General features: G+C 44.2%; 1 protein-coding gene across 3 annotated transcripts in view; it reads right to left on the reverse strand.

The window, feature by feature from the left end:
* pde4d (phosphodiesterase 4D, cAMP-specific) overlaps positions 1 to 26,709 on the reverse strand; it is a 905,003-nt gene that overhangs the window by 251,499 nt on the left and 626,795 nt on the right. For all 3 annotated transcript variants that reach the window (XM_070869185.1, XM_070869194.1, XM_070869177.1), the window contains exon 2: positions 15,201 to 15,392. In XM_070869185.1, the coding sequence (XP_070725286.1) occupies positions 15,201 to 15,392 (192 nt within the window). The remainder of the gene's footprint in view (positions 1 to 15,200; positions 15,393 to 26,709) is intronic.

Genomic DNA, 26,709 nt, shown 5'->3' on the forward strand with positions numbered 1-26,709 from the left:
CCCTGAGGAATTTAAACCATTTCATAGGTGCAGGGATGAACTCTCGATTCAGGCCGATTGCCTACTGTGGGGAAACTGCGTAGTCATGCCCCAGATGGGCAGAGAGGTGTTCATCAGAGAACTCCACAATGAGCACCCGGGCATTGTCATGATGAAGGCAATTGCCAGGTCACACGTTTGGAACTTTGTGTTCGCAGGTGCAACACGTGTGCCCAGCTGGGCCATGCGCCCAGGGAAGCCCCCCTTAGCCCCTGGCCATGGCCCGCCAAGCCTTGGTCACGCATCCATGTGGACTACACAGGTCCTTTCATGGGAAAAATGTTTTTGGTTGTCGTAGACGCCTACTCCAAATGGATCGAGTGTGACATTTTAAATTCAAGCACAACTTCTGCCACAGTAGAAAGTCTATGGGTAATGTTCGACGCCCACGGTCTACCAGATGTCTTGGTCAGCGACAATAGCCCATGCTTCACAAGCACTGAATTCCAGGACTTCATGGCAGGCAATGGAATTAACCATGTCAGAATGGCACCGTTTAAGTCAGTCTCAAACGGCCAGGCAGAACAAGCTGTGCAGATAATCAAACAGGGGATGCTCAGAATTCAAGGGGGTTCCCTACAAAGCCGCTTATCATGCTTCCTGTTGGCCTACAGATCCCAACCACACTCACTCACAGGGGTTCCACCCGCAGAGCTGCTAATGAAAAGGACGCTCAAAACCCGGTTATCCCTTATACACACCACCATGAAAGAAATTGTCGAGAGCAGACGCCAGTCACAATATGACTACCATGACAGGAATGCGAGGGCGCAATGTATTGATGTAAGTGACCCTGTTTTTGTCCTCAACTACACTGCAGGGCCCAAATGGCTCACAGGCACTGTGATTGCCAAAGAGGGAAATAGGATTCTGGTAGTTAAACGTACCAATGGACAAATCTGCTGCAAACAAGTGGATCAAACAAAAAGGAGGTTCAGCAACCGCATAGAAGAAGCAGAGGAAGAACACGATATAGAGTTCACTCCACCACAGGTGACCGAACACCGGAACCAAAGGGAGGAGAGCCCAGTCACTGTCGGCAGTCCGGATAGGCCTGAGGCACCGCAAGCAGCAGACACTCAGGCTAGCACCCAACAACCGGAGCCCCAACTCAGGCGCTCTACAAGAGAGCATAAACCACCAGAGAGACTTAATCTGTGATCCCAATAAGACTTTGGGGGGGAGGTGATGTCATGTATTCAACCAGCATTGTAACCCATGTATAAGCTGACCTAAGTGGTACACTGTGAGAACAATGACCACTAGGTGGTGAACTTGTGGGAGACACTCCTAACCTGGACCTTCAGGTATAAAAGGGGAAGCTCCACCCACTTCCATCACTTGAGTGCTAAGAAATAAAGGACAGGTCACAGACTGACCTTCTCTCAAGCATGGGCCTCGTGTGCATATATACTGTATAGTAAGGACATATCACACCCGGTCAGGCGAGTAGTGCAGCACTCCTCCTGAGTGATCAAGGCAGCGGAACCGCTGTTTAAGGATTCAGATGGTCTGCTCAATGATGCTCCTGGTGGCCGAATGAAACTCATTGTAAGATTGCTGCGCAGGAGTGCTGGGGTTGCGAAGAGGAGTCAGGAGCCAGGTGCACTGTGGGTATCCCATGTCACGTAGGAGCCAGCCGCCACCTTCACTTGGTGGCTGAAACAGACCTGGCACACCGGTGTGCAGCAGGATGAAGGCATCATGCTGCCAGGATACAAGGCATCAACGGCCATGATTTGGTGGTTGTGGTCGCACACCAGCTGGACATTGAGTGAGTGGTGTCCCTTGCGGTTTCTGAAGATCTCCGGATTGTTTTGCGATGCCCTCAATGCCACATGGGTGCAGTCTATGGCGCCCTGAACCCTGGGGAAGCCCACTATCCTGAACAAGCTAGTGGAATGCTCCAACTGCTTCTCTCTGGTCATTGGAAAGGAGATCTAGTTCCTCCTCGTCTTATACAGAGTATCTGTGGCCTGACGGATGGAGCAACGCGCGGCATATTGGGCGAGGTTGGAGATGTCTGATGTGGCTCCTTGGAAAGGTCCAGTGGCATAGAATTCAGGGCGATGGTGACCTTTGATGTCACTGATAGAGCTGTCATCACCCTTGTTTAAAGCTGCAGGTCTGGCTGGAGGAGATGGCACAGCTTCTTCACTGCGTCTTTTCTGAATCGCAGTCTCCGCAGACACTGGTCATCATTGAGGTCCATGTTGGAAAACTGTTGTCTGAAGACCCTTGGATCACAGGGCCTTTTGCCACCATGTCTGTGTCGGACTCTTCCTCTGCCACCATCCTCATCCCTTTCTGCCTCCTGGTCACGCTGCTCCTGACCCTCTGAATCCTGGTGCTGGCAAACATCTGGCTGCTGCTGATGCTGCCTTCTCCTCTCCATGTCCCTCTCTCTCTGGCTCTGGGTGTTCGCGTCCTTGACCCTCCTCCTCGCTGTACGCTCTTCTTCATGTCCTTCCCCTCGTCCTTCTCTATGTGCAGGTATATGGCCTTCTCCATCTCGCTGTCCCATCCTATCTGGGTCCCTCTCCCACTGCCTTTACATCTGTAGCTGGTGGTACCGCTCTCTTCTGCGAACCAACGTGCCATGTACAATGTGGAGGAGGCAGTCCACTACCAGGACTGATCCCATTATTTGCAAGTAGTGGCCTACTCTGCCAATGCTAGCTCTTGGAGCAATGATCGGAATTGGAGGCTGCGCAAAATGATGGCCAGTAATCACTGAAACATAGAAACATAGGGCTAGACTTTCCACTTGGTGGCTAAGGCCCGAAAAAAATGGGCCATGTTCCAGCAATGCGGGATGTATCGCCCATGCTGATCGCCGGCTCAAGGCCCATTTTTTTTGTTGCAATTTTCCACTCGGCCTTAGCCCAGCTATGTCAAATGGTCGATGTGATTTCTCGGCGATCTCACGATCGTCCAAAAAAAATGGAAGTGAATGAAAAAAAAAGCTTCCCTAGCAACGCATTACTGCGCATGTGCAGGTTGATTTTTTTTTCAGGTTGATGCTCCTTCCCGCGTTTTGAGAGGTCAAGGGTCTTCACACATGCTCAGAAGCTCTGTGTGGGTCTGGGAGAGAGAGAGAGAGAGAGAGAGAGATAGAGGAGAAAGGAAGCAGGTATTTTGAACAAATCTTAAATCAGATAAATTTAAAGTATGGAGGGAGCTGCAGGAAATCGAAGGGCGAGAAGGCCAATGAGGCCCTAGTGAACAGTGTTAGTGCGAGGTGGGAGGATCTGACACGGGGTGGGCATGGAAAATCTCCACCCTGTGCATTTCGGAGGATTTGGGCAGAGATTGCCGACGTCTAATGAAGCCCGGACACGGGACCAGTGCCGGAAAAGATGGGACAGTCTACTGGCGGCTGCAAGAGTAAGTTGAAATTTAAATTTGAAATCATCCATATTTATTATTTAATATTGTATGGAAAATTTAATTCGAATCTGCAATGTTATCTCGTAATCTTTAAGCATTACTAAGTAACTAAATTAGGATTAAATTATGATTACATTTATGCACCCCAACATAAATTTGAATGTTACAGTATGAAATATCTTATTCCTATGCAATGTAGTCAAACTTGTAATTGAAATTATAAATCTGTCAGTCCTAAATGTTTATTGCCAAATCTATCTGCTTATGCCGTGCAATGTTACCTTATCTATTACAGAAGAAGATATCCATCAACCAGTGAGAGCAACGCAGGACGGGCGGGGGCTGTGCCATGCTACAGTCTCTTACCACTTACGAGGAGCTTACAGTGGCCTTGGTGGGACCAGAAAGCCGTTCGGTCACAATCCGTGGTGTGGCCGAACCCACCCTAGAGTCACGTGAGTATTGAGAACTGTGCATTGTGCAATGTGTGAGTCAATAGTAAATATTTGTTACGTGGGTAATCCTATGCAATGATACTTTAATTTGATATATAATTGAGTTATACTATTGAGAAGTACTACTGATCTTCAAATGAGGTCATGTTAGGCCTGGTGAGCGCTTGTGCATATGGGCTAATGGTAATGTTTTGAGTTCTTGAAAAATTGAGATGAATTGATTTGCATTGTTAAACATTGTTTATAACTTCCATTTGTCTTTCAAAGGTCAACGTCTCGCTGGAGTCAACGGATACGTCCACTGAGCAATCAGGAAACTCCCAGGAGAAAGAGCCAGAGGAGGAGCCAGTGCAGACTCCTGCTGCCAGCCACTGTGCGTGAGCAGGAGGAGGAGGAGGAGAAAAAACAGGAGATTTTTTTTGTGTGGGCAGGGGGGGGGGCGGGGAGCAACCTGCGGCCATCTCTTTTGAGACAGATGAGGCACCAGGACCAAGCGGTGTGCAGGTGGTGACACCAAGGTGCGTGACATTGCAGACGCCGACCCCATGACGGTCCGGTCAGTGTGATATGCACTCACCTGCCACGGAGGACCAGACGGAGAGCTTACTTTCCCTGTGCAGGGAGACGGTCGCGACCTTATCCAGGGGTTGGCAGGTTTCTCAGACAATTGGAGCCAGTTCTCCACATCCTGGAGCGAGTTCTGAACAGTCACAGACTGCTCGGGAGATGTTGGAGGCGGTCAGGGAGCAGACAGCCGCAACAAATGCCCTATAGCATGCGTTGCTGGATGGACATGACGCTGCAGCCCAAGGTGTCGTGTCCACTCGCAGCGAGACCCCAAGCATACAAGCGAGCACTGAGGACACAGTTCCTCCTGACTTGGAAGTAGAGCCTGAGACTTCTGATTCCGCTCTGTCACCTCCACCACAGCAGGAAGTCTTGCCGTCCCAATCTGCACAGCGTCTTGGTGTCGGTCTGCGGAGACCAAAACGGGCGGGTGGGGTGTGAACACTGGGTGGGACAGGATCTGGAGGGAAACATGGCCGCAGGTAGGGAGGGGGGAGTGTACTCAATAGTTCACTTGTTTCTAAAATGTTCACTTGTTATTATCACTTTATTATTCTCTTGTTCTTGTTACTAAATTAGGCACGTATTCAATACGTAAATGTTCACTTGTTATCATTACTTAACTGTTCACTTTCCATTCTTTCTGAAATGGTCACTTGTTATCGTTACTGAAATGGTCACTTGTTATCATGACTGAAATGGTCATTTGTTATCATGACTGAAATGGTCACTTGTTATCATTACTTAAATGGCCACTTGTTCTTTAAAACTTAAATGTTCAATTTCTTCTTCTAACGTTTTGGGAATTTTGAGGGAAGGTGGGTTGGTGTGTGGGGGGGGGCGGTGTTGGAGGGAGGGTGTTGTTCATTAGTTCTTAAAAAAAATGTGTTTCTTAATAAAAAAAAAAAATTTCTACAACTTTTGTACCTTCTCTCTTAGTTACGTAAGTTTTACAACGTACAGTTTTTCATGCATATTTGTTTGTTTATTCTGTTTCCCCACGGAAATGAAACTTTTGATGAACCGTAACTGTAATTGAACGTTTGAATATCAACAATAATAGTTCATGCAAAGCGTTCATTAATAGGCTGCTGACGCAAAAGCTTAGCGGCCGTGTAACTGCCACTGGCTACTGGTCTTCGGGAAAGGTGTGGTGGTACTGGTGCTCGATCGCCAGGCTGATTAAGTTCCCCATGTCCTCGCCCGCGTCCTCTCCCGCCTGTTCCTCCTCTTCATCTTCGCCGGCTGCCTCAGCTGTCTCATCTCCTTCTGGAGGCGGACCTGCAGCATGATCTGGCATTATTTGTCCACTCTTTATAGCTAGGTTATGCAGCATGCAACACACCACAATAAACTATGCTACCTGTTCAGGGTGGTACTGGAGGCTGCCTCTGGAATGATCCAGGCATCTGAAGCGCTGCTTTAGGATTCCAATTGTCTTTTCAACGATGTTGCGAGTCGCTATGTGACTTTCATTGTACCATCTCTGTGCTTCAGTGACAGGATTACGTAGAGGGGTCATCAGCCAATTGGCAAGGCCATATCCTCTATCCCCCCAGCATCCAACCGTGACCATCTGGCAAACAGGTCAGGGATAGCACTTTCACGTAAGATGTGCGCATCATGGATGCTGCCAGGAAATGTAGCATTTACTGTCATAATTGTTTGATTGTGGTCGACAACAAGCTGCACATTTAGTGAGTGGAACCCCTTTCTGTTACGAAACACCATCGCGTTCTTTAAGGGTGCTTTCAGGGCAATGTGCGTGCAGTCTATTGCTCCCTGCACCTTGTGCACCTTGGGGAAGTCTGCTATTCTCGAGAAACTCAAAGCCCCTTCGGTCTGTGCCTCCCTGGTCATTGGGAAGCTTATGAAGTCCATCCTGCGAGTGTAAAGGGCTTCAGTGAGTCGAATGCAGCAGTGTGTAGCGTGCTGAGAGATATGGCAGATGTCGCCAGCTGAAGCACGAAAAGATCCCGATGCGTAAAAGGCTAGGGCAGCAAAAGTAACCTTCATCTCAGCGGACAGTGCGGTTCTGATAGTGCTGGAAGGCTGGAGATCATCCTTGACGAGTTGACATATCTCATCGATGACTTCCTTCCAGAATCGCAGCCTCCTAAGACAAACATTTTCAGACAAGTTCAGGTAGGATTGCTTCTCCAAGTACCTTCGTTGACTATACGGTCTCCTCCTCTGTCTTCGTCTTCGTCTACGCATTACTGTGCCACCTCTTCGATTGATCCTTTCAGTAACCAGTGTGTGAGCAGTTGCAATTAAAGGCAGGGAAAGCATAGGCCCCATAATCACTCTCAATAATTACTTTCACTAATTTTAATAATCTCTCTACTCTATACTCTCTAATCACTGTAGTCTGCCCTCTCTGTACTCTCTAAGCTGTATACCAGACAGTTTGATAGGTCCCAACAATATAATTAAATAACTTCACTATGTAAAAGCTATTTACTAAATAATTCCAATATATGAGATATATTTAGCATAAATAAGTTGCTAATATCTATTTATATTCCCTGTCCCAAATGTCTGAGCACAATTTTCTTCAATTTTACTCTCTAAATGACTCACAACTAATTCTCCACCTTTCCTCCAAAGTTAAAAATGGCGTCCGTAGTGCCCATTTCCTTCTCTTAGGCCCTGAAAAAGCAACGATTTTTCAGCACTCTTTTGGGCCCTGCATCGGCCCAGCGAAGTGCATGCAAGGTGCCGAAACTTGAGATGGGCCTTGTGTGGGCGATCATTTGGGCGATCATCTCGGCGATCAAAGTGGAAACTTGGGGGCCTATTTTTCCGGCAATGTTTTGGGACGAGTTTCCACTTTTTGCTCAAAATGGGCGATAGAGGTCCGTTTTGGCCGATAGATGGGCGATGTGAAGTGGAAAGTCTAGCCCATAGAAAATAGGTGCAGGAGTAGGACATTCGGCCCTTCGAGCCTGCACCACCATTCAATAAAATCATGGCTGATCTTTCACCTCAGTACCCCTTTCCTGCTTTCTCTCCATATCCTTTGATCCCTTTAGCCGTAAGGGCCATATCTAACTCCCTCTTGAATATATCCAATGAACTGGCATCAAGAACTCTCTGCGGTTGGGAATTGCAGAGGTTAACAACTCTCTGAGTGAAGAAGTTTCTCCTCATCTCAGTCCTAAATGGCTTACCTCTTATCCTTAGACTATGTCCCCTGGTTCTGGACTTCCCCCAACATTGGGAACATTCTTCCTGCATCTAACCTGTCCAGTCCCGTCAGAATTTTATATGTTTCTATGAGATCCCCTCTCATTCTTCTAAACTCCACTGAATACAGGGCCAGTCGATCCAGTCTCTCCTCATATGTCAGTCCTGCCATCCTGGGAATCAGTCTGGTGAACCTTCGCTGCACTCCCTCAATAGCAAGAACGTCCTTCCTCAGTTTAGGAGACCAAAACTGAACACAATATTCCAGGTGAGGCCTCACCAAGGCCCTGTACAACTGCAGCAAGATCTCCCTGCTCCTATACTCAAATCCCCTAGCTATGAAGGCCAACATACCATTTGCCTTCTTCACCGCCTGCTGTACCTGCGTGCCAACTTTCAATGACTGATGTACCATGACACCCAGGTCTCGATGCACCTCCCCTTTTCCTAATCTGCCGCCATTCAAATAATATTCTGACTTTGTGTTTTTGCCACCAAAGTGGATAACCTCACATTTATCCACATTATATTGCATCTGCCATGCATTTTCCCACTCACCTAACCTGTTCAAGTCACCCTGCAGCCTCTTAGTGTCCTCCTCACAGCTCACACCGCCACCCAGCTTAGTGTCATCTGTAAACTTCGAAATATTACACGCAATTTCTTCATCTAAATCATTAATGTATATTGTAAATAGCTGGGGTCCCGGCACTGAGCCCTGCGGTACCGCACGAGTCACTTCCAGCCATTCTGAAAAGGACCCATTTATCCCGAATCTCTGCTTCCTGTCTGCCAACCAGTTCTCTATCCACGTCAGTACATTACCCCCAATACCATATGCTTTAATTTTGCACACCAAACTCTTGTGTGGGACCTTGTCAAAAGCCATTTGAAAGTCCAAATACACCACATCCACTGGCTCTCCCTTGTCCACTCTACTAGTTACATCCTCAAAAAATTCCAGAAGATTTGTCAAGCACGATTTCCCTTTCATAAATACATGCTGACTTGGAACGATCCTGTCACTGCTTTCCAAATGCACTGCTATTTCATCTTTAATAATTGATTCCAACATTTTCCCCACTACTGATGTCAGGCTATAATAACCCGTTTTCTCTCTCCCTCCTTTTTTAAAAAGCGATGTTACATTAGCTACCCTCCAGTCCATAGGAACTGATCCAGAGTTGATAGACTGTTGGAAAATGATCACCAGTGCATCCACTATTTCTAGGGCCACTTCCTTAAGTACTCTGGGATGCAGACTATCAGGCCCCGGGGATTTATTGACCTTCAATCCCATCAATTTCCCTAACACCATTTCCTGACTAATAAGGATTTCCTTCAGTTCCTCCTTCTCACTAGACCCTCGGTCCCCTCGTATTTCCGGAAGGTTATGTGTGTCTTCCTTCGTGAAGACAGAACAAAAGTATTTGTTCAACTAGTCTGCCATTTCTTTGTTCCTCATTATAAATTCATCTGAATCTGACTGCAAGGGACCTACATTTGTCTTCACTAATCTTTTTCCCTTCCAATTTAGCTCCCTAAATTCAGCTTGTCGGACCTCATCCCGTTCTTTTACCTATATCGTTGTTACCTATATGCACCATGACAACTGGCTGTTCACCCTCCCAATCCAAAATGTCCTGCAGCCGCTCCGAGACATCCTTGACCCTTGCACCAGGGAGGCAACATACCATTCTGGAGTCTCGATTGCGGCCGTAGAAACGTCTATCTATTCCTCTTACAATAGAATCCCCTACCACTATAGCTCTCCCACTCTTTTTCCTGTCCTCCTCTGCAGCAGAGCCACCCACGGTGCTATGAACTTGGCTGCAGCTGCCCTCCCCTGATGAGTCATCCTCCCCCAACAGTACCCAAGTAATCACTGAAGCCCGATTTAGAGGATAAACATTCAAACCATCAACACTGAATAACAACTTGGCCGAGAACAATGGTGCGAGCCGCAGTGCGCCTTTAAAGACTGCTGGCGGCTTCGATTGCAGATTGTACACCAACCAAAAAAACTGCCGTTGGCACCGACAAGCGGTCGATCGACTATTTAAGGGTAATGTCGCTTCCAGGGGGACCAGGTGGTGCGCGCTATGATGACATCATTATCGCCGTGTGCACAGGAGCGGAGCGAATGTGGGGACAGCTGGACGGTCACCTTCTCCGCCTCAAAAAATCACGAGAGCAATATCCCGATCGTCGCAGAGTCTGCCCCAACTGGATGGAGATTAATTTCCGCCTCTTTGAGGTGGTAACTGCTCTTTAAAAGATGGTCAATTTCAATTCCTATATATTTACTTAGAATTTGTTCCAATTAATTAAACAGAAAAATGCCAATAATTTGAAGTGCCTTAATCCATGGGGCGGAGACTCGAGCAACATTCAGCTCTAAGTTGATTTTTTTCGATCAGTGCGGTGTTGCTGTTGTCAGCGGGGCGGAAGTGGGGGCGGGACAGAGCGGCTATTGCTCCAAGTCTGCAGCCACTTGAGTGGCAAACACTTGGTCACCAGTGAGGGTTTCAGCCAGGCCAGCAGCCCGGTACCCAAGAGGGGGTGCCAGGCTGCCTGTTGGTGGTCTGACCGAACCTGTGGGCACCATTGTCGGGCCAATCTGGCAGTCGCCCAACAATTAAAATAAGATAGCAACCGTGGAAGTGCACCCTCCCCTTTAAGGGTGGACGCGCCTCCCAGGCACACAGAGCTTCCTGTCGGGAGAAGCTGTCAATTGCCTCGACCGGCAGCGGTGCCATTCCCGGGGAGCAATTTCCCGCGGGGGTCGTAAAAGGGTCGCCACCGTTCGGTGTGGGGTCGGCACGTGCCCGACGGGGCAGCAACACGGGCAGCGCAGAAATCCCTTCCCGCCACTCCTGGCCCCTGGGCAATTTCGAATGGGTCGGCCCATCCGTTTGCCCCCGGTCAGTGAGGCCTATCTGCTCCATTGCCGCCTCTTAGAGGCAGCAATGGAGTTTAAGGAGGGGTTAATTTCGGCCACCCAATCTTTATTTCTTTCTCTCTCTAACATTTTTTAAAAGTCTGGATAAAAACAACTTTTTATTTCCTGGTTTCGTCTGTGAAAAGTTTGCAAAGTGATTGGCTGCTTAGACAGCTTGTTGACATCACAGCAGCATCACATTCGGGATTCCCACTACAGAGTGTTGAAATCAACTGAACATCGAAAAAGGCAACCTTCTCGCCACAGCATTCGTAAGCCACTATGCTACCTGTCTCTCACCTCCTCCCAGTCTTCGAAAAACCTCAGTCAATAGATACACAGATTGAACTGAAGACATGGACACGTAGAAAATAGGTGCAGGAGTAGGCCATTCGGCCCTTCGAGCCTGCACCATCATTCAATAAGATCATGGCTGATCATGCAACTTCAGTACCTCATTCCTGCTTTCTCTCCATACCCCTTGATCCCTTTAGCCCTAAGGGCCACATCTAACTCCCTTTTGAATATATCTAACGAACTGGCCTCAACAACTTTCTGTGGTCGAGAATTCCACAGATTCACAATTCTCTGAGTGAAGAAGTTTCTCCTCATCTCAGTCCTAAATGGCTTACTTCTTATCCTTAGACTGTGACCCCTGGTTCTGGACTTCCCCAACATCGGGAACATTCTTCCTGCATCTAACCTGTCCAATCCCGTCAGAATTTTATATGTTTCTATGAGATTCCCTCTCATTCTTCGAAATTCCAGTGAATATAAGCCTAGTCGATCCAGTCTTTCTTCATATGTCAGTCCTGCCATCCCGGGAATCAGTTTGCACATTTGCACATCCACACAGTGGCAGATATCGAACGATGGAAGGCACATGTGGCACAAGAGGAGGTGGACCCTTACTGAATCCTTCTCCCTGCTCTTTGGAAAATTTATGAAGTCCATTCTGCGAGTGTACAGAGCCTTTGTAACATGCCGAATGTAGCAATATGTAACATATTGAGAGATGCTGCAGATCTCCTGCTGCCAATCCTCCCTCGAGGCATAGAAACCCAGCGCTACAATCACCTTCACTGCGACGGACAGCGCAGTCCTGTTGGCGCTGGAAGGCTGCAGGTCTGCCTGCAGGAGATGACATATCTCTATCAGCACTTCCTTTTGGAAGTGCAGCCTTCTCACACACTGCTCCTCAGAGAACTGTAGGTATAAGCGTTGGTACCTGTAAACCCGTAGGGGATAAGCCCTCCTCCCCAGATGTCTTCGGCCTCTTGTTATCCAAGTGCCGACATGGCCAAAAGCACTTCTTCTATCTTGACACCGCCGAGCAATAGCATGGAGCATGATACGCTGGCAAACTAGCAATGCCCCCATTGAATTCTCTCACTGAAGTTGTAAGGACACTGTAATGGCAGATAAAACTGCCGCTTTCAAAGTCACAGCTTCATGCTGGGATCAGCATATAATGGGGCGTTAGGGCCTAATTTTGCACCTGGGGCACCAGCAAAGCTTTGCATTACATTTCTTATGTTCTTATGTTCAAGATAGTTGAAAATCCAGCCCCTCGTGTTTTTACTAAAAATGCAATTGGATATCCCAATTCGAAGAGATATTGGGCTAGATTTTCCGGTCCTCTTCGGCCCGTTTTTCACCCCGGAGCGGCGTGAAAGATGGCAGTGAGGCCTCCAGCGCCCCGCCCCGATCCAGGTCCATTTTTGCAGCGGCGCTGAGCAGCACTGCCAGGAAGGGCTGCGCTCAATGTGTAATACCCCTGGTTGCGACACAGGCACAAGTTTGAGCTCCTGCCTGACCCGTCCGCCCGGAAGTGCACCCACATCGATCCCGGCAGTGGAGAGGAAGGTTAAGGACTGTAAAGGTAAATGTGAGCATTTGTTCTTCTAATTATTTTTGTGATTTGTGCTGTGGTGGAGTGGCAAAGTTTTGGAATGTTTTTGTGTGATTTTTAAAACTTTTGTTCCCCACTTGGCCTCTCTCTGAGCACTTGTGGCCTGGCACTTTAGATCGTGAGTTTCCCATCCTTGAGCCAAGAGAGGTGTACAACGCCTCCCTTAGACCCCCTGACGCAAACTATTCCCAGCCGGTAACTTTCCCGCCCCAAAAACAGAAAAGCCTAAAATCCAGCCCTATATGTAGTGAAAATCTACTTCCTATTGCAACTTCTGATAATCCTAAAGGGGATCCTCAAATAGACTATAGCCCCAAAATTATACATCTCCATTCCAGCACAAATCTTGCAATTTTGAGGCACATTTGTATAGATAGACTTGCAAGAATTGTATTATTTGAATATCTTAAATTAATACATTTTAGTAAGGAAGATTTCTTGTTTTAAAGGACAAGGGTTACACCCTGAATGGAATATACTAATATCCTTGTCAGTTTAGTATTTTAATTTAACCAATAATTCATTTAGAACTGATCTAAAAATGAACTCTAAAAATACTATGTAGAGATCTAAATTACCATGGGGCTGAAATTGATGACGGGCAAGGGCCATCCAAGTGCCACCCAAAGGACTGCCGATGGCCACCGAGATACCTGACAGTACTCTGGGCGGGTTTTTTGGCAAAAAGGTCCTTGAAAGGGCAGCCGGCGGCAAAAGAGGAACCTACACCGTCAATCTGGGCGGCAGCGGGTGGGAGCTCTCATTCTCAGTGGCCCAAGTGCCGCCGAGGATGGAGTCGGGCCCATGGAGGGTCGAAGAGCTGCAAATAAAAAGCATTAAAAATAGAATAAATAAACATCGAAAGACCTTCAGGGGACGCCATCGAGGTATGTCGCTGTAAAGAAAACTGTTTAAAATTGTTTACTAACCTTTTTTTTCAGCTCTTCATACTGACCGTCGGGGATAGACCAACCTCCTCGCAGCGGTCCACCCCCATTCTGGCGCCGACTCCCGCCAACTCCCGGCCACACCAATCTGGTATCTCGGTGGGTGGGAGGTCAACTGCGGCACTCATCCGTCCGCTGACGTCAGCGGACGATTCCCAGCGGTTCGCCCCTCCCGCCCGCTCCAGACCAAATCAAAACTGGCACAGGGCGCAACTCGAGAAGGAATGTCAGGGGCAGTGGGCGGCAGTTGGCGGCAGTGGGTGGTAAGGCCATCAATTTCAGTCCCCATGAGTTTAATGTCATATATTGATGAAAGATGAGGCAAATCTAAAATTACATAAATGGGCTATGTTTCTTTCAAGACCAAAGGGCTAGGATGAGTTTTGTCGTATGTTTTAGTATGGTATAATTTTCATTTTACTATTTAATTCTTAAGCCACCAACTGCATTTAAAACTTTTCCCTCGTGTGCAAATGTGATGTATGCTAAACTTAAATGCAAACATAATTTTGTGCATATTTTGACATTTTCCAAACCATTAATGCTGGACTCAGTACAGGTTTTTGCAATTTGTGTTCTGTCTGGATATTATCTTTGCATACTGCCCATTTTAGCCAAGCTTGGGAATCAATGTTTTTTTTTGTTGCCATATGCACCTTGGTCCCTTTAGCTCCTTGACGTCCCAAATTCAGGAAGGGAGACCACTCATTATGGAGGGCACGTGCTGTGACCGGTGTGCACTGCTGACAAAATAGACAAAGATCTAGTCTATCACACACCATTCTCATTTTAGTATTTTGACATGTGTTTAACAAACTGTACTCTACCAAGAGGAAGCATAAGTGATGGGTTTATTCATATATGCAATCAGTCACCATTTTGCACAATGAATCATCTTTTTGAAACACACAAGGAAATTGTTGCCTCATTATTTTGCTGACTAAAAATTGCTACTGCAGATGAATGCTTAGTGCATTTGTAGAACATTCCTTTATCTGCTAATTAGTGGAGCTATTATCCATTTAAATTAAACAGGCTAAAGCCTGCATTAAAGCAACACAAAGGAATGTCATATGGAAGTGTTAAGCATTGATCTGATTATATGATCAATATTCTAGGTTTGTGTTGTCAGAGTTTAAGGCATTTTGGTTTCTGAATGTTGTCATTTCCTTGGGAATTCATAATTAAACAAAACCTTTTTATGAAGTTGTAATAAATGTATATTATTATTAATTGTACATATTATAAATAAAAGTTTATTTTAATCACTGAAGTTCTGCAGCGTGTAAGTTCTGGCATGGGTTCCAACCCAGTTCATAAAAAAATGATTCCATTAATGAGTTAATTGTCTTTATAATTACAATATTTGGATGAATTGCATTAAGAGCTACAACTGGATGAAACTGATTAGCCCTTAAATTATACCTTGGATGCTCACATGTGTGTTCATCTGGAATTCCTCTCTCCACTACCATAGCAGTGGTGTTAACTTAAATTATTTCAGTTAACACACCTGCTAAAATAGCAGAGATGAATTTCAGACAAAGGCATTAGTGCCTGTTCACTGCTATCACAAGCCATAATTTCCAGACTATTGACTTTAAAGTTTCATCCTGAAATGTGTCCATGCAGTACATATTTTTTCAAAGACAATAATGTACAAACATGTTTTGGTTATTCTGAGATATGGGGAATGTTAATCTTGTCATCGCACTTGAACAATTGTTGGGTTAATAAATGAAGATGCTCATTTTACTTACATTTCACTTGCAATGGAGGAGTTCCTTGACATGGACTTTGGAGAAAGGTCATAGTCACTGTCAGATCGGTACAGGAAGGACTCCCGCCGCTGACTGTGCACAAAGTTGGTCTGTAGAACGAGTCCTGAGCCAGGACTCGTCATTGGATCTAAGGGACTCCGTCCTGATGATGTGCCATTGTCCACGTCAAAACTGAAAGAAAAAAAAATGAATAAGGAACAAATATAATAATTATTGCTTTACCAAACATGCACTAAATGCTCAAGCACTGCTTTTACTGATTCAACCTATAGTGATCTGTACCCTATTACTACTTACATACTGATGGAAATAAGCCTCAAAGCAAGAATATAGAACAGAAATTTATTTTTTCTTCCAGAGTAGTGGATATGTGGGCCATACCCCAGCAAAAGCTGTGTTTATTAGTAGCTTTAAATAAAAAAAATGATTAAATGTCTGGGCAGGAAGAGGGCTGAAGGTTAGAATAATAAGTTTTGATACAGGATATAGAATATTTTATGATACATGATAGTCCTTGAGCTGCACAGAAATAGTATTCCACAGAAAATAACCAACCAGTCAGGAAGAAATATTGGGTCATAATTTGCTGTGCGAGTAAATCAAACAGTGTCTGCTGTTAGTTAGACTTTCCCTTGCATGATTAAGTTTTTACATTTTTTTCATGGCAAGTTGCTGAAAGTGCAAGCTGTTATTGTTGCAACGAGGGAAACTGGGCATCTGGGACCCAACAGGACAAGCAATTGTGTATCTCCTTAAACAATTAGAATGAAAGACTGTGAAATTAATAGTGCAAGGACTGAGAAGGAAGTGTAAGTTAGAGTGGCTAAATTCAATGTCAAATCAGATACATAAGAAAGAGGGAAAGAAAGATTGGATTAAGAAAGGAAAAAGAAAAGTGTGAACATTTTTAGAATCTCCAACAACTATTAAACCTTAAAGAAATGAGGCTCCACACTTGTAATAATTAAATTTCAGTGCCAGTGCGGTTGCCTGGTAGTGATTAACACTTATCCCGTCGTTAAAAGGGTACTTAGACTGAAGTGAAAAAACATAACTTTCTGTTGCGAGTTTCGTTTATATCTACTGCGCAAATACAGCAACTTCATGACATTCAATGCCTGTAAATGGTGAGACAGACAGCACAATGCCGTTTTCGTGAACCTAACGGTGGAGTAGAATGGCGCATCTTAGACAGAAACTTATGGATTTCCACATATAACTTTGCATTTGCCCTCGCCTGAAGTTGCTGTAGCATTTGAGTATAAATAACGGTGAGCGTCTTTAGCCTCACTGTTAATTTGACAGCAAATTATAGCCCAATCTAAGTTATGATTAATTATATATGCTGAAGTATTGCTTAGGTACTTTGAGGGCTAGAGGGAGAATTTGTAAACCCTTTGTTCAAGAGATTAAATAAGTTGGTTAGAGATCATGCTTCAGCAAGTGTACATGGTCTGAAGGTATAAGATTGCTAAGCCTATCATGTATTCTTATTTCGCACTTTATGTTCTAAACATCATTCAACACTAGATATAACTGAGGAAGGACAACTGAGCACAGAACCTTCTGATGCAGTCTGGGTGCTGCTGATCATTTTTCAGGAGAAGAAATACTGACAAGAAATTTCTATTTGAGTAACAGTCTGTTTTCACACCAGAAAAACACTATGGGATTAAAGTGTTGCAGACATTATAGCAAGCCAAGTGCAATCCTCTTCACTCTGCCTGCACTGCATAGTGTTTGAAGACAATAAGCTGACATTTGTTTAATATCAAACAGTTTAAAGCACGTACACTGTGATGCATTGTATTTCTGATGTGTTTTTACTTTTTCTGCAATTTCACTTTCTGGAATCGGCATAACTTTTCTGACCAAATGGGAACTGTAGACCTTCTCGAAGTGTTCTACTAATGCATTTCATTTAGAAGGTGCACAAATGTGGCCCATAGTGTCCACTTTGAAATTCCCTCCCTTGTGCTGAAATGTGTGGCTGAAATTAGGAATATGTCAGGAACTCATCTTAAACTCCAGGACAACGCAGTGGAGCTCCAACATGCTGCATCACCATGGCGCCCGTTTGCCTATTCATCTCTCGCTCGCTCTCTCTTTTAAAGATATTTATTTTCTCTACTTCATTTTAAGGTTCCACATACAAAAGATGTTAGACAGACCACCTGCTCCTGGGTCTTTGCCATGCTTCTTTAGTAATTGGAGGAGGTAGTGTGGAATGACTTGTCCATTAATTTCCTCTATCTTCTACCCTTTCAGAAAATTAGCCTCTCTTGATGAGCTGGCTCACCAAAGTGCTGTATGCTGGGGAATTGTAGGCCTCCGCAATACTGCATTTGGATATATCAGTGCACTGTACCACCAGGCTCCCAATAGATTTCTGTGTCACAAAAAACTTTTCTGTTAGTATTTCCACGCTACATCAGCAAAGAAGGCTGAGTATACACAAATTGAATATTGATTACAAACTTCCAGATTTACCAGTTAAAAAAACATCTGGTCTGATCTTTGGGATCATGTATTTGACACAATTTCTCTCAGTTACCGTAATATTTCTGGAGCAGTCTACATTTATTGTAGTCACTAAGGGTTTTAAAAGCTAATGAATGAGTTGGTTAAACAAATCTCTCTGATCCATGGTTTATGAGGCCTAGGTTAATGTCAGGGCCACAAGCAAAGATTCCATAATTGTCAAGTGGACTAGTGGATTGAGATTCAGGCTGGAGAAGGAATGATCTGACCAGAATTTTCTAATTTATTTTGTGGCTAAAACTAAAAATGTGAAAAAATTAAAAAGTAAAACAGAAAATGTAGATTCTGGACACAGTGAAAACAAACAGAAATAAGTTTGAATTGATATAATAGGAAAAAGAGAGAAAAAATATATCCACATGACCATAAAAAAAAATCTTAAATCATGTTATCTGGACTACTAGTTTTGAATCAGGTCTACTGATTTTTCAGTCCAAGCACCACTAATCCCCAAAACACAATTTTTTGTTCCCTGATAATTATATAGCAAAGCAAGCATCAATTCTGCATCACAAGAGATAGACTCCAGACTCCACTCAAAATAAGTCATACATTCAATATTGTATCACCAAGCTAAAGCCAATCTGTCTCTGTCAGGAACCGTGTCAGCTCTGATGAATTGTGTTCTGCTCTCTGTACAAACACGGCATCTGTTTATGGTTAAACCCCAATGTGTTATCCGTCTCCTTATGAAAATGCATTTTTCAGGTTAAACCCACTGAAATCTTCTCTTGCGTTTGGAAAAGTAGCAAACTGAAAAGGACTTAAAAGGAAATTCTACTAGCAGTGAAGCAGTAACCATTTTACAATTTGTGAAGTGGTGAACAAGTTGAAACAGTACTTCCTGCACTGGATTATTTGCCAATTAGACCTTTAACACACCACATTTATAGAAAAAGCAAAACAACCGAGTTCTTCATCAAAATAGTCAATACATATGAAAGAAAATTACAAAGAAAATAAAGGAAAGCAGATAGTGAGAGAAAAAAGAAGCCTCTGATTCTTAACATGTAGCACATTTTTGCACTAATTTCAATCATAAAAATTAATTTATAAGCAAACTGCAATATAGTAAAAATCAGCAAAATCTTCAAATCCTGTAACACTGTAAAATCAAAGGATTATTCAAATGAGATGATGTTGAAGTTATACAATAGACATCTGGCAGTCATCCCTGTGCTTCAGCAGGCAAACAGCATCTCATCTATCTTTGGGACACTGTGTATAAACAAAGAGAAATCCAGTTTGGGCATTTTGTCGGCAAGTGGAGTTGGTTTTCTGCAACAACCTGACAGACTTAATACTGTGCTTAGACACTGCTACAGAGCTTGCTGTTTTCAACATGGTAATAAATAATTTGGACAACTAGATTTGTGGTCATCAGGTAGTCACAGAATGCCAAACATTTGAGAACCAAAATAAATGTTTGAAAACTGAAGTTAAAAAGGACAGTTTATTATGAAAGGATTTTGTCACCATGTAAAGGGACTCAAGAGATACCTCAGTAAGTTTGTAAAAAAGGAATATGCAAAGACATGGTAATGCCCATGTGTTACTAATTAGTTGTGCCACTAAATTCTCTCTATTTATGTATAGTTGATCTAAAATTTAGATTAGAAACTGTAATGAAGACTTTGCAACGTTGTCATTGCAGCAGATATACTGTTTCCTACCTCAAACATTCTGGGATACTTGTGGCTATTCAGAGAGATGACAATATCACTTAAAAGGTTATTTCATACATATTTGAAAAGAAAGAATATAAAAGGATATAGGGAAAGCTTACATGCCAACCATCTTGGGGCCTGATCAGCATGTCATTTATTGCTGACAAAAATTAGCACAGCCAGCCAGGCCCAGCAACCCCCACCACCCCCGACAAACCTGCTCTTCCCAAGTCCAGTGACCGGAATGGATCATTGTCGCTGCATAATACTGCTCCCATTATTAATGGCTAGGATTGATGCCTCTGTATAATGAGAATGGAAACTCACACTGGGAGCAGCATTGAGAGCAACGAGAACCTGATCCGGTGTATCAACTCCCAGACTAAGATAGAAGGAGGGAGTGAAAGGAGATATCAGATTTTGAATGGCAGTGAAAGGGAGAGAGGATTGGCAGTGAAAGGGAGGGGGCGGGATTGTCAGTGAAAGGTAGGGGGGGTTGTCAGTGAAAGGGGGGGGGGAATGTCAGTGAAAGGGAGGGGGGGTTGTCAGTGAAAGGGAGGGGTTGGGATTGTCAGTGAAAGGGAGGGGGGGATAGTCAGGGTAAGGGAGGAAGAATGGTAGTGAAAAGGGGGAGGGAGTAGATAGCAAAAAAGGAGTGTTTATAGCAATGAAGGGGAAGGAAATAAATGGCAACAGAGGCAAGGGGAAAAAATGGTAATAACGATCAGTGGAAAAAGGATAGAAACTGAAAGTAATACTTTGGGTGGAGTAAGGGACACTTGGAGTGGTGCTTGGGAGTGGTGTGTTGAGCTATGGGAAAAAGGACAGTGTCAATGTCAACTGAGCATCATAGAATGATCGAATCATATAAATTTACAGCACAGAAGGAGGCCATTTCGGCCCACTGTGTCCGTGCCGGCCAACAAAGAGCTATCCAGCCTAATCCCACTTTCCAGCTCTTGGTCCGTAGCCCTGTAGGTTACAGCACTTCAAGTGCATCTCCAAGTAGTTTTTAAATGTGGTGAGGGTTTCGGCCTCTACCATCCTTTCAGGCAGTGAGTTCCAGACCCCCACCACCCTCTGGGTGAAAACATTTCCCCTCAAATCTCCTCTAAACCTCCTACTAATTACTTTAAATCTATGCCCCCTGTCTGATGATCCCTCTGCTAATGGAAATAGGTCCTTCCTATCCACTCTATCTAGGCCCCTCATAATTTTATATAGCTCAATAAGGTCTCCCCTCAGACTCCTCTGTTCCAAAGAAAACAAACGCAGCATATCCAATCTTTCCTCATAGCTAAAATTCTCCCGTCCAGGCAACATCCTCGTAAATCTCCACTGTACGCTCTCCAGTGCAATCACATCTTTCTTGTAATGTGGTGACCAGAACTGCTAGCAGTACTCTAGCTGTAGCCTAACTAATGTTTTATACAGTTCAAGCATAACCTCCCTGCTCTTGTATTATATGCCTCAGCTAGTAAAGGCAAGTATTCAGTATGCCTCTTAACCACCTTATCTACCTGGCCTGCTACCTTCAGGGATCTATGGAAATGCACTCCAAGGTCCCTTTGTCCCTCTGCATTTCTTAGTATCTTAACATTTAATGTGTATTCCTTTGTTAGCCCTCCCCAAATGCATTACCTCACACTTCTCAGGATTGAATTCCATTTGCCACTGTTCTGCCCACCTGACCAGTTGATTGATATCTTCCTGCAGTTCGCAGCTTTCTTCTTCATTATCAACCACAAAGGAACATTTTGTATCATCTGCAAACTTCTTAATCACAGCCACTACATTCCAGTCTAAATCATTGATATATACCACAAAAAGCAAGGGACCCAGTACTGAACCCTGCGGAATCCCAGTGGAAACAACCTTCCAGTCACAAAAAAACCCAATCAACCATTACCCTTTGCTTCCTGCTTCTGAGCCAATTTTGGATCCAACTTGCCACTTTGCCTTGGATCCCATGGGCTTTTACTTTCGTGACCTGTCTGCCATGTGGAACCTTATTAAATGTCTTGCTAAAATCCATATACATACACTACCCTCATTGACCCTCCTTGTTACCTCCTCAAAAAATTCAATCAAGTTAGTTAGACATGACCTTCTTTTAACAAATCCATGCTGACTGTCCTTGATTAATCTGTGTCTTTCCAAATGAAGATTTATCCTGTCCCTCAGAATTTTTTTCAAATAATTTTCCCACCACCAAAGTTAGGCTGACTGGCCTGTAATTACTCAATCTATCCCTTTCTCCCTTTTTAAACAAAGGTACAATGATAGCAGTTCTCCAGTCCTCCGGCACCACACCTGCAACCAGAGAGGATTGGAAAATGATGGTCAGAGCCTCTGCTATTTCCTCTTTTATTTCTCTTAACAGCCTGGGATACATTTCATCCGGGCTTGGGATTTATCCATTTTCAAGGCTGCTAAAGCCTTTATTACTTCCTCTCTCACTATTTTTATTTCATCTAATATTTCGCACTCCTCCTCCCTAATTGCAATGTCTGCATCGCCCCTCTCTTTTGTGAAAACAGGCGCAAAGTATTCATTAAGAACCATACCCACATCTTCCCCCTCCACACCTTTATGGTCTCTAATAGGCCCTACTCTTTCTTTAGTTATCCTCTTCCTCTTAATGTATTTATAAAACATCTTTGAGTTTTCCTTGATTTTCCTTGCCACAATTGTTTCATGCTCTCGATTTGTTTTCCTACTTTCCTTTTTAATTTCACCCCTGCACTTTCTATACTCCTCTAGGGTTTCTGCAGTATTGAGCACTCGGTCTGTCATAAGCCTCCCTTTTTTTCTTTTCCGACCCTGTATGCCCCTTGACATCCAGGGGGCTCTAGATATGTTAGTCCCACCCTTTTTCTTTAAGGGAACATATTGCTCTGAAACCTCAGGATCTCCTCCTTGAATGGCTCCCACTGCTCTGACACTGATTTTCCTTCCAGTAGCTGTTTCCAGTTCACTTTGGCTAAATCACATCTCAGCTTCATAAAATTGGCTTTCGCCCAATTGAGAATTTTTATTTATAGTCTATTTTTGCCCTTTTCCATTACTAATCTAAATCTAACTGAATTTGGAACACCAGCACCAAAATGCTAGTGTAGTGTGTGAGATAGCCAGCATGAGCTGGAGCAGGGCAAAAAATACCACCATGAACTCTTGGAAGGGAGAGGACAGAGTTCCAGCTTGAATGGGGGGAGTGGCGGAAGAATACCCACCTTAGGAACTATTGATTATGCTGCAGTTTAGGAACCATGGAGCATGCTCTGCCTTGTTGTATCTCAAAATTACAACAGGATTCCATATAGGTCATACGACCTTGCTTTGCAGAATTAAATGGCGGTGGGCAGGATCGGATTGGCGGTAGGTGCAGCAATCCAACTTTAGGGCCAATACAGTCTCATTCCTGTGTGTGGAGCAAGTTAAAATTTGCCCTGCAGTACACAGTATTGAACTGTGTCCAGAGGGAGTTGAGTGCCTTTGTGAACTGGAGGGGTGGGGGGTTAGATGTGGGAAAGTGACAGTAGAGATAGCTTTTGAGTTAGTGATGGTCTGGTTGCTCTATAGAGAATCCAGAAGTCAGTCTGCTTTCCATTTCTGAGATTAAGAATCTATTAATTGTGAAGTATGAAAGTGCTTAAAATGAATCACGGTGCATCATTTTAACGTAAAAATTCGAGACATTTTAAGGAGAGCATGCCCTGAATTATCCGAGAAATGCCCCACCAATTTATTTTGTTCAATAACAGGATTTCCTCTTCATACTTTCAAGCAGTAAAGTTTATTTATGTATACATATAAATTAAGTAACAAAGCCAATTTAACTACTTGTTTTTATGAATCAGGGCCATCTTGAGTTGACAGTTGTATGGAGGCCATGTCAGATTTTCTGAAGTTGGTGGTCAACTTTTGCTAGTTTTCTAGATTGTTATATGTGGGAACAATCAGGAAAAGGGAATAAAAGTAGATTGCTCCAACTGAAAAGTTAGTACTGGCATAGACATGATGGGTGGAATGTCCTCCTTCTGCGCTATAGGGGGTAATTTTAACCAAACCCGCTAGGGGGGAAATTGACGGAATCTGTTTGGCCACCCATCTTAGACCTCACCAGATTTTATGTTTCATTGTATCACTATTCCAATCTCAGCTGAGTTCAAACTAGGGATTTTTCTGGTACATATGGCTAATTTCCACTCTGGGCAGTATCCTTATCAAATGAGTATACGATGAGTGCAGAATGTCAACAGTTTAGAATGTAAATGTTAGGACATACATAGCAGTGAAATAGCATTGATATTAGGGTGACAGCCTGGTTCATGATAGCAATAGAACATAAGAACAAAAGAATTAGGAACAGGAGTAGGCCATATGGCCCCCTCGAGCCTGCTCCCCATTCAATAAGATAATGGCATTCTCACCTCTTGAGGTCAGAAGATCACGGGTTCAAGCCCCACTCCAGAGATTTAATCTAGGCTGACACTTCAGTGCAGTACTGATGACAGCTGCATTGTCAGAGGTTCCGTCTTTCAGATGAAATGTCAAACGGAGACCCCGTTTGCCTTCTGAAATAGTTGCCATTGCACTATTTGAAGAGCAGGGGAGTTGTCCTGGTGTCCTGGCCAATATTTATTCCTCAACCATCATCAATAAATTAGATGAACTGGTTATTTATCTTATTGCTGTTTGTAGGACCTTGATTTAATGTATCTTCCAAAATATCTGACTTTACTATTTCCTCAGTTCGACACTGAATTGCCAGCTCAGACTATGGCACTGAATTTGCAATCAGAAACTCCCTTGGGGAAATGCCTCCGATCCGCAAATACCTGGTGCTCTCCATGTACGTGCGGGAAAAGGCCCATATATCTTAGGGGAGCACGCGGTTCGTGAATGCTCTTGGGATCACGTGGGCCAGCCCAACGAATGACAGAAGGGATATGAGAATATAACGAGCATGGTGGATAGAGGTGTACCGATGGATGTGGTGTATTTAGATTTCCAAAAGGCATTCGAAAAGGTGCCACACAAAAGGTTACTGCAGAAGATAAAGGTACGCGGGGTCAGAGGAAATGTATGAGCATGGATAGAGAATTGGCTGGCTAACAGAAAGCAGAGAGTCGGGATAAATGGGTCCTTTTCGGGTTGGAAATCGGTGGATAGTGGTGTGCCACAGGGATTGGTGCTGGGACCACAACTGTTTACAATATACATAGATGACCTGAAAGAGAGGACAGAGTGTAGTGTAACAAAATTTGCAGATGACACAAAGATTAGTGGGAAAGCGGGTTGTGTAGAGGACACAGAGAGGCTGCAAAGAGATTTAGATAGGTTAAGCGAATGGGCTAAGGTTTGGCAGATAGAATACAATGTCGGAAAATGTGAGGTCATCCACCTTGGGAAAAAAACAGCAAGAGGGAATATTATTTGAATGAGGAGAAATTACAACATGCTGCGGTGCAGAGGGACCTGGAGGTCCTTGTGCATGAATCCCAAAAAGTTAAGTTTGCAGGTGCAGCAGGTAATCAGGAAGGCGAATGGAATGTTGGCCTTCATTGCGAGAAGGATGGAATACAAAAGCAGGGAGGTCCTGCTGCAACTGTATAGGGTATTGGTGAGGCCGCACCTGGAGTACTGCGTGCAGTTTTGGTCATCTTACTTAAGGAAGGATATACTAGCTTTGGAGGGGGTACAGAGACGATTCACTAGGCTGATTCCGGAGATGAATGGGTTACCTTATGATGATAGATTGAGTAGACTGGGTCTTTACTCGTTGGAGTTCAGAAGGATGAGGGGTGATCTTAGAGAAAGGGATAGACAAGATAGAGGCAGAGAGGTTGTTTCCACTGGTTGGGGAGACTAGAACTAGGGGGCATAGCCTTAAAATACGGGGGAGACAATTTAAAACCGAGTTGAGAAGGAATGTCTTCTCCCAGAGGGTTGTGAATCTGTGGAATTCTCTGCCCAAGGAAGCAGTTGAGGCTAGCTCATTGAACGTATTCAAATCACAGATAGATAGATTTTTAACCAATAAGGGAATTAAGGGTTATAGGGAGCGGGCGGGTAAGTGGAGCTGAGTCCACGGCCAGATCAGCCATGATCTTGTTGAATGTTGGAGCAGGCTCGAGGGGCTAGATGGCCTACTCCTGTTCCTAATTCTTCTGTTCTTATGTTCTTATGATTCCCATTCATGCTTATTTCGATTCAGTATAAAATACCCCTACATTTCAAATTTAAAAAAATTTAAATCACATATTTAACGTTAATTAAAATGGCATTTAATTAAATATTGAACATGAAAATTCTGTTAAAAACATTTTTTTTACATGTTTTAAAGAGGCTAAAAATAAACTTACCTTTTTTCACAGGTTTTTAAATGCATAAATTATTGATAACATTTTATTTTACTGTTTTTTAAAACTCTTATCCTGGTAAAAGCAGGCCTTACCCCTGCCTTTTCCAGCCCAACTTTCCGCCCGCAGATACCCCTTTCCCGGGGATTTATGCAATCTGTCAAGGGAATTCCTAAACCCGGAACTATGGGCACGTGCGCATCTGTAATCGTGACCATCTTCAAGAAAGGTTACAAGTCCGACTGCGGTAACTACAGAGGAATCTTCCTGGTGTCGACCACCAGGAAAGTCATCGCACGAATCCTCCTCAATCGCCTTCTCCCTGTGGCTGAAGAGCTCCTCCCAAAGTCACAATGCGGAATCTGCCCACTAAGGGGCACAATGGACATGATCTTCACTGCATGGCAGATACAAGATAAATGCAGGGAACAGCACCAATCCTTGTACATGACCTTCTTTGACCTCACAAAAGCCTTCGACACTATCAACTGTGAGGGATTATGGAGCGTCCTCCTCAGATTTGGCTGCCCTTAAACATTTGTCACCATCCTCCGCCTGCTTCACGATGACATGCAAACCGTGATCCTGACCAACAGATCCATCACAGACCCAATCCACATTCGGACCGGAGTCAAACAAGACAATGTCATCGCACCAACGCTCTTCCTTGCTGCAATGCACCATTTCACCGTCAGCAAGCTCCTCGCTGGAGTGGAGCTAAATTACAGGACAAACGGGAACCTGCGCCGCCTCCAGGCCTGATCCAAAATCATCCCATTCTCCATCATCGAATTACATTTCCCAGACGACACTTGCGTCTGCGCACTCTCGGAGGCCGAACTCCAAGCCATCATCAACACCTTCACTGGGGCGTACGAGAGCAGGGGCTTTGCACGAAACATTCATAAGAAAAAG

Source organism: Pristiophorus japonicus, chromosome 2, assembly GCF_044704955.1.
Source record: "Pristiophorus japonicus isolate sPriJap1 chromosome 2, sPriJap1.hap1, whole genome shotgun sequence".
Taxonomy (NCBI): domain Eukaryota; kingdom Metazoa; phylum Chordata; class Chondrichthyes; family Pristiophoridae; genus Pristiophorus; species Pristiophorus japonicus.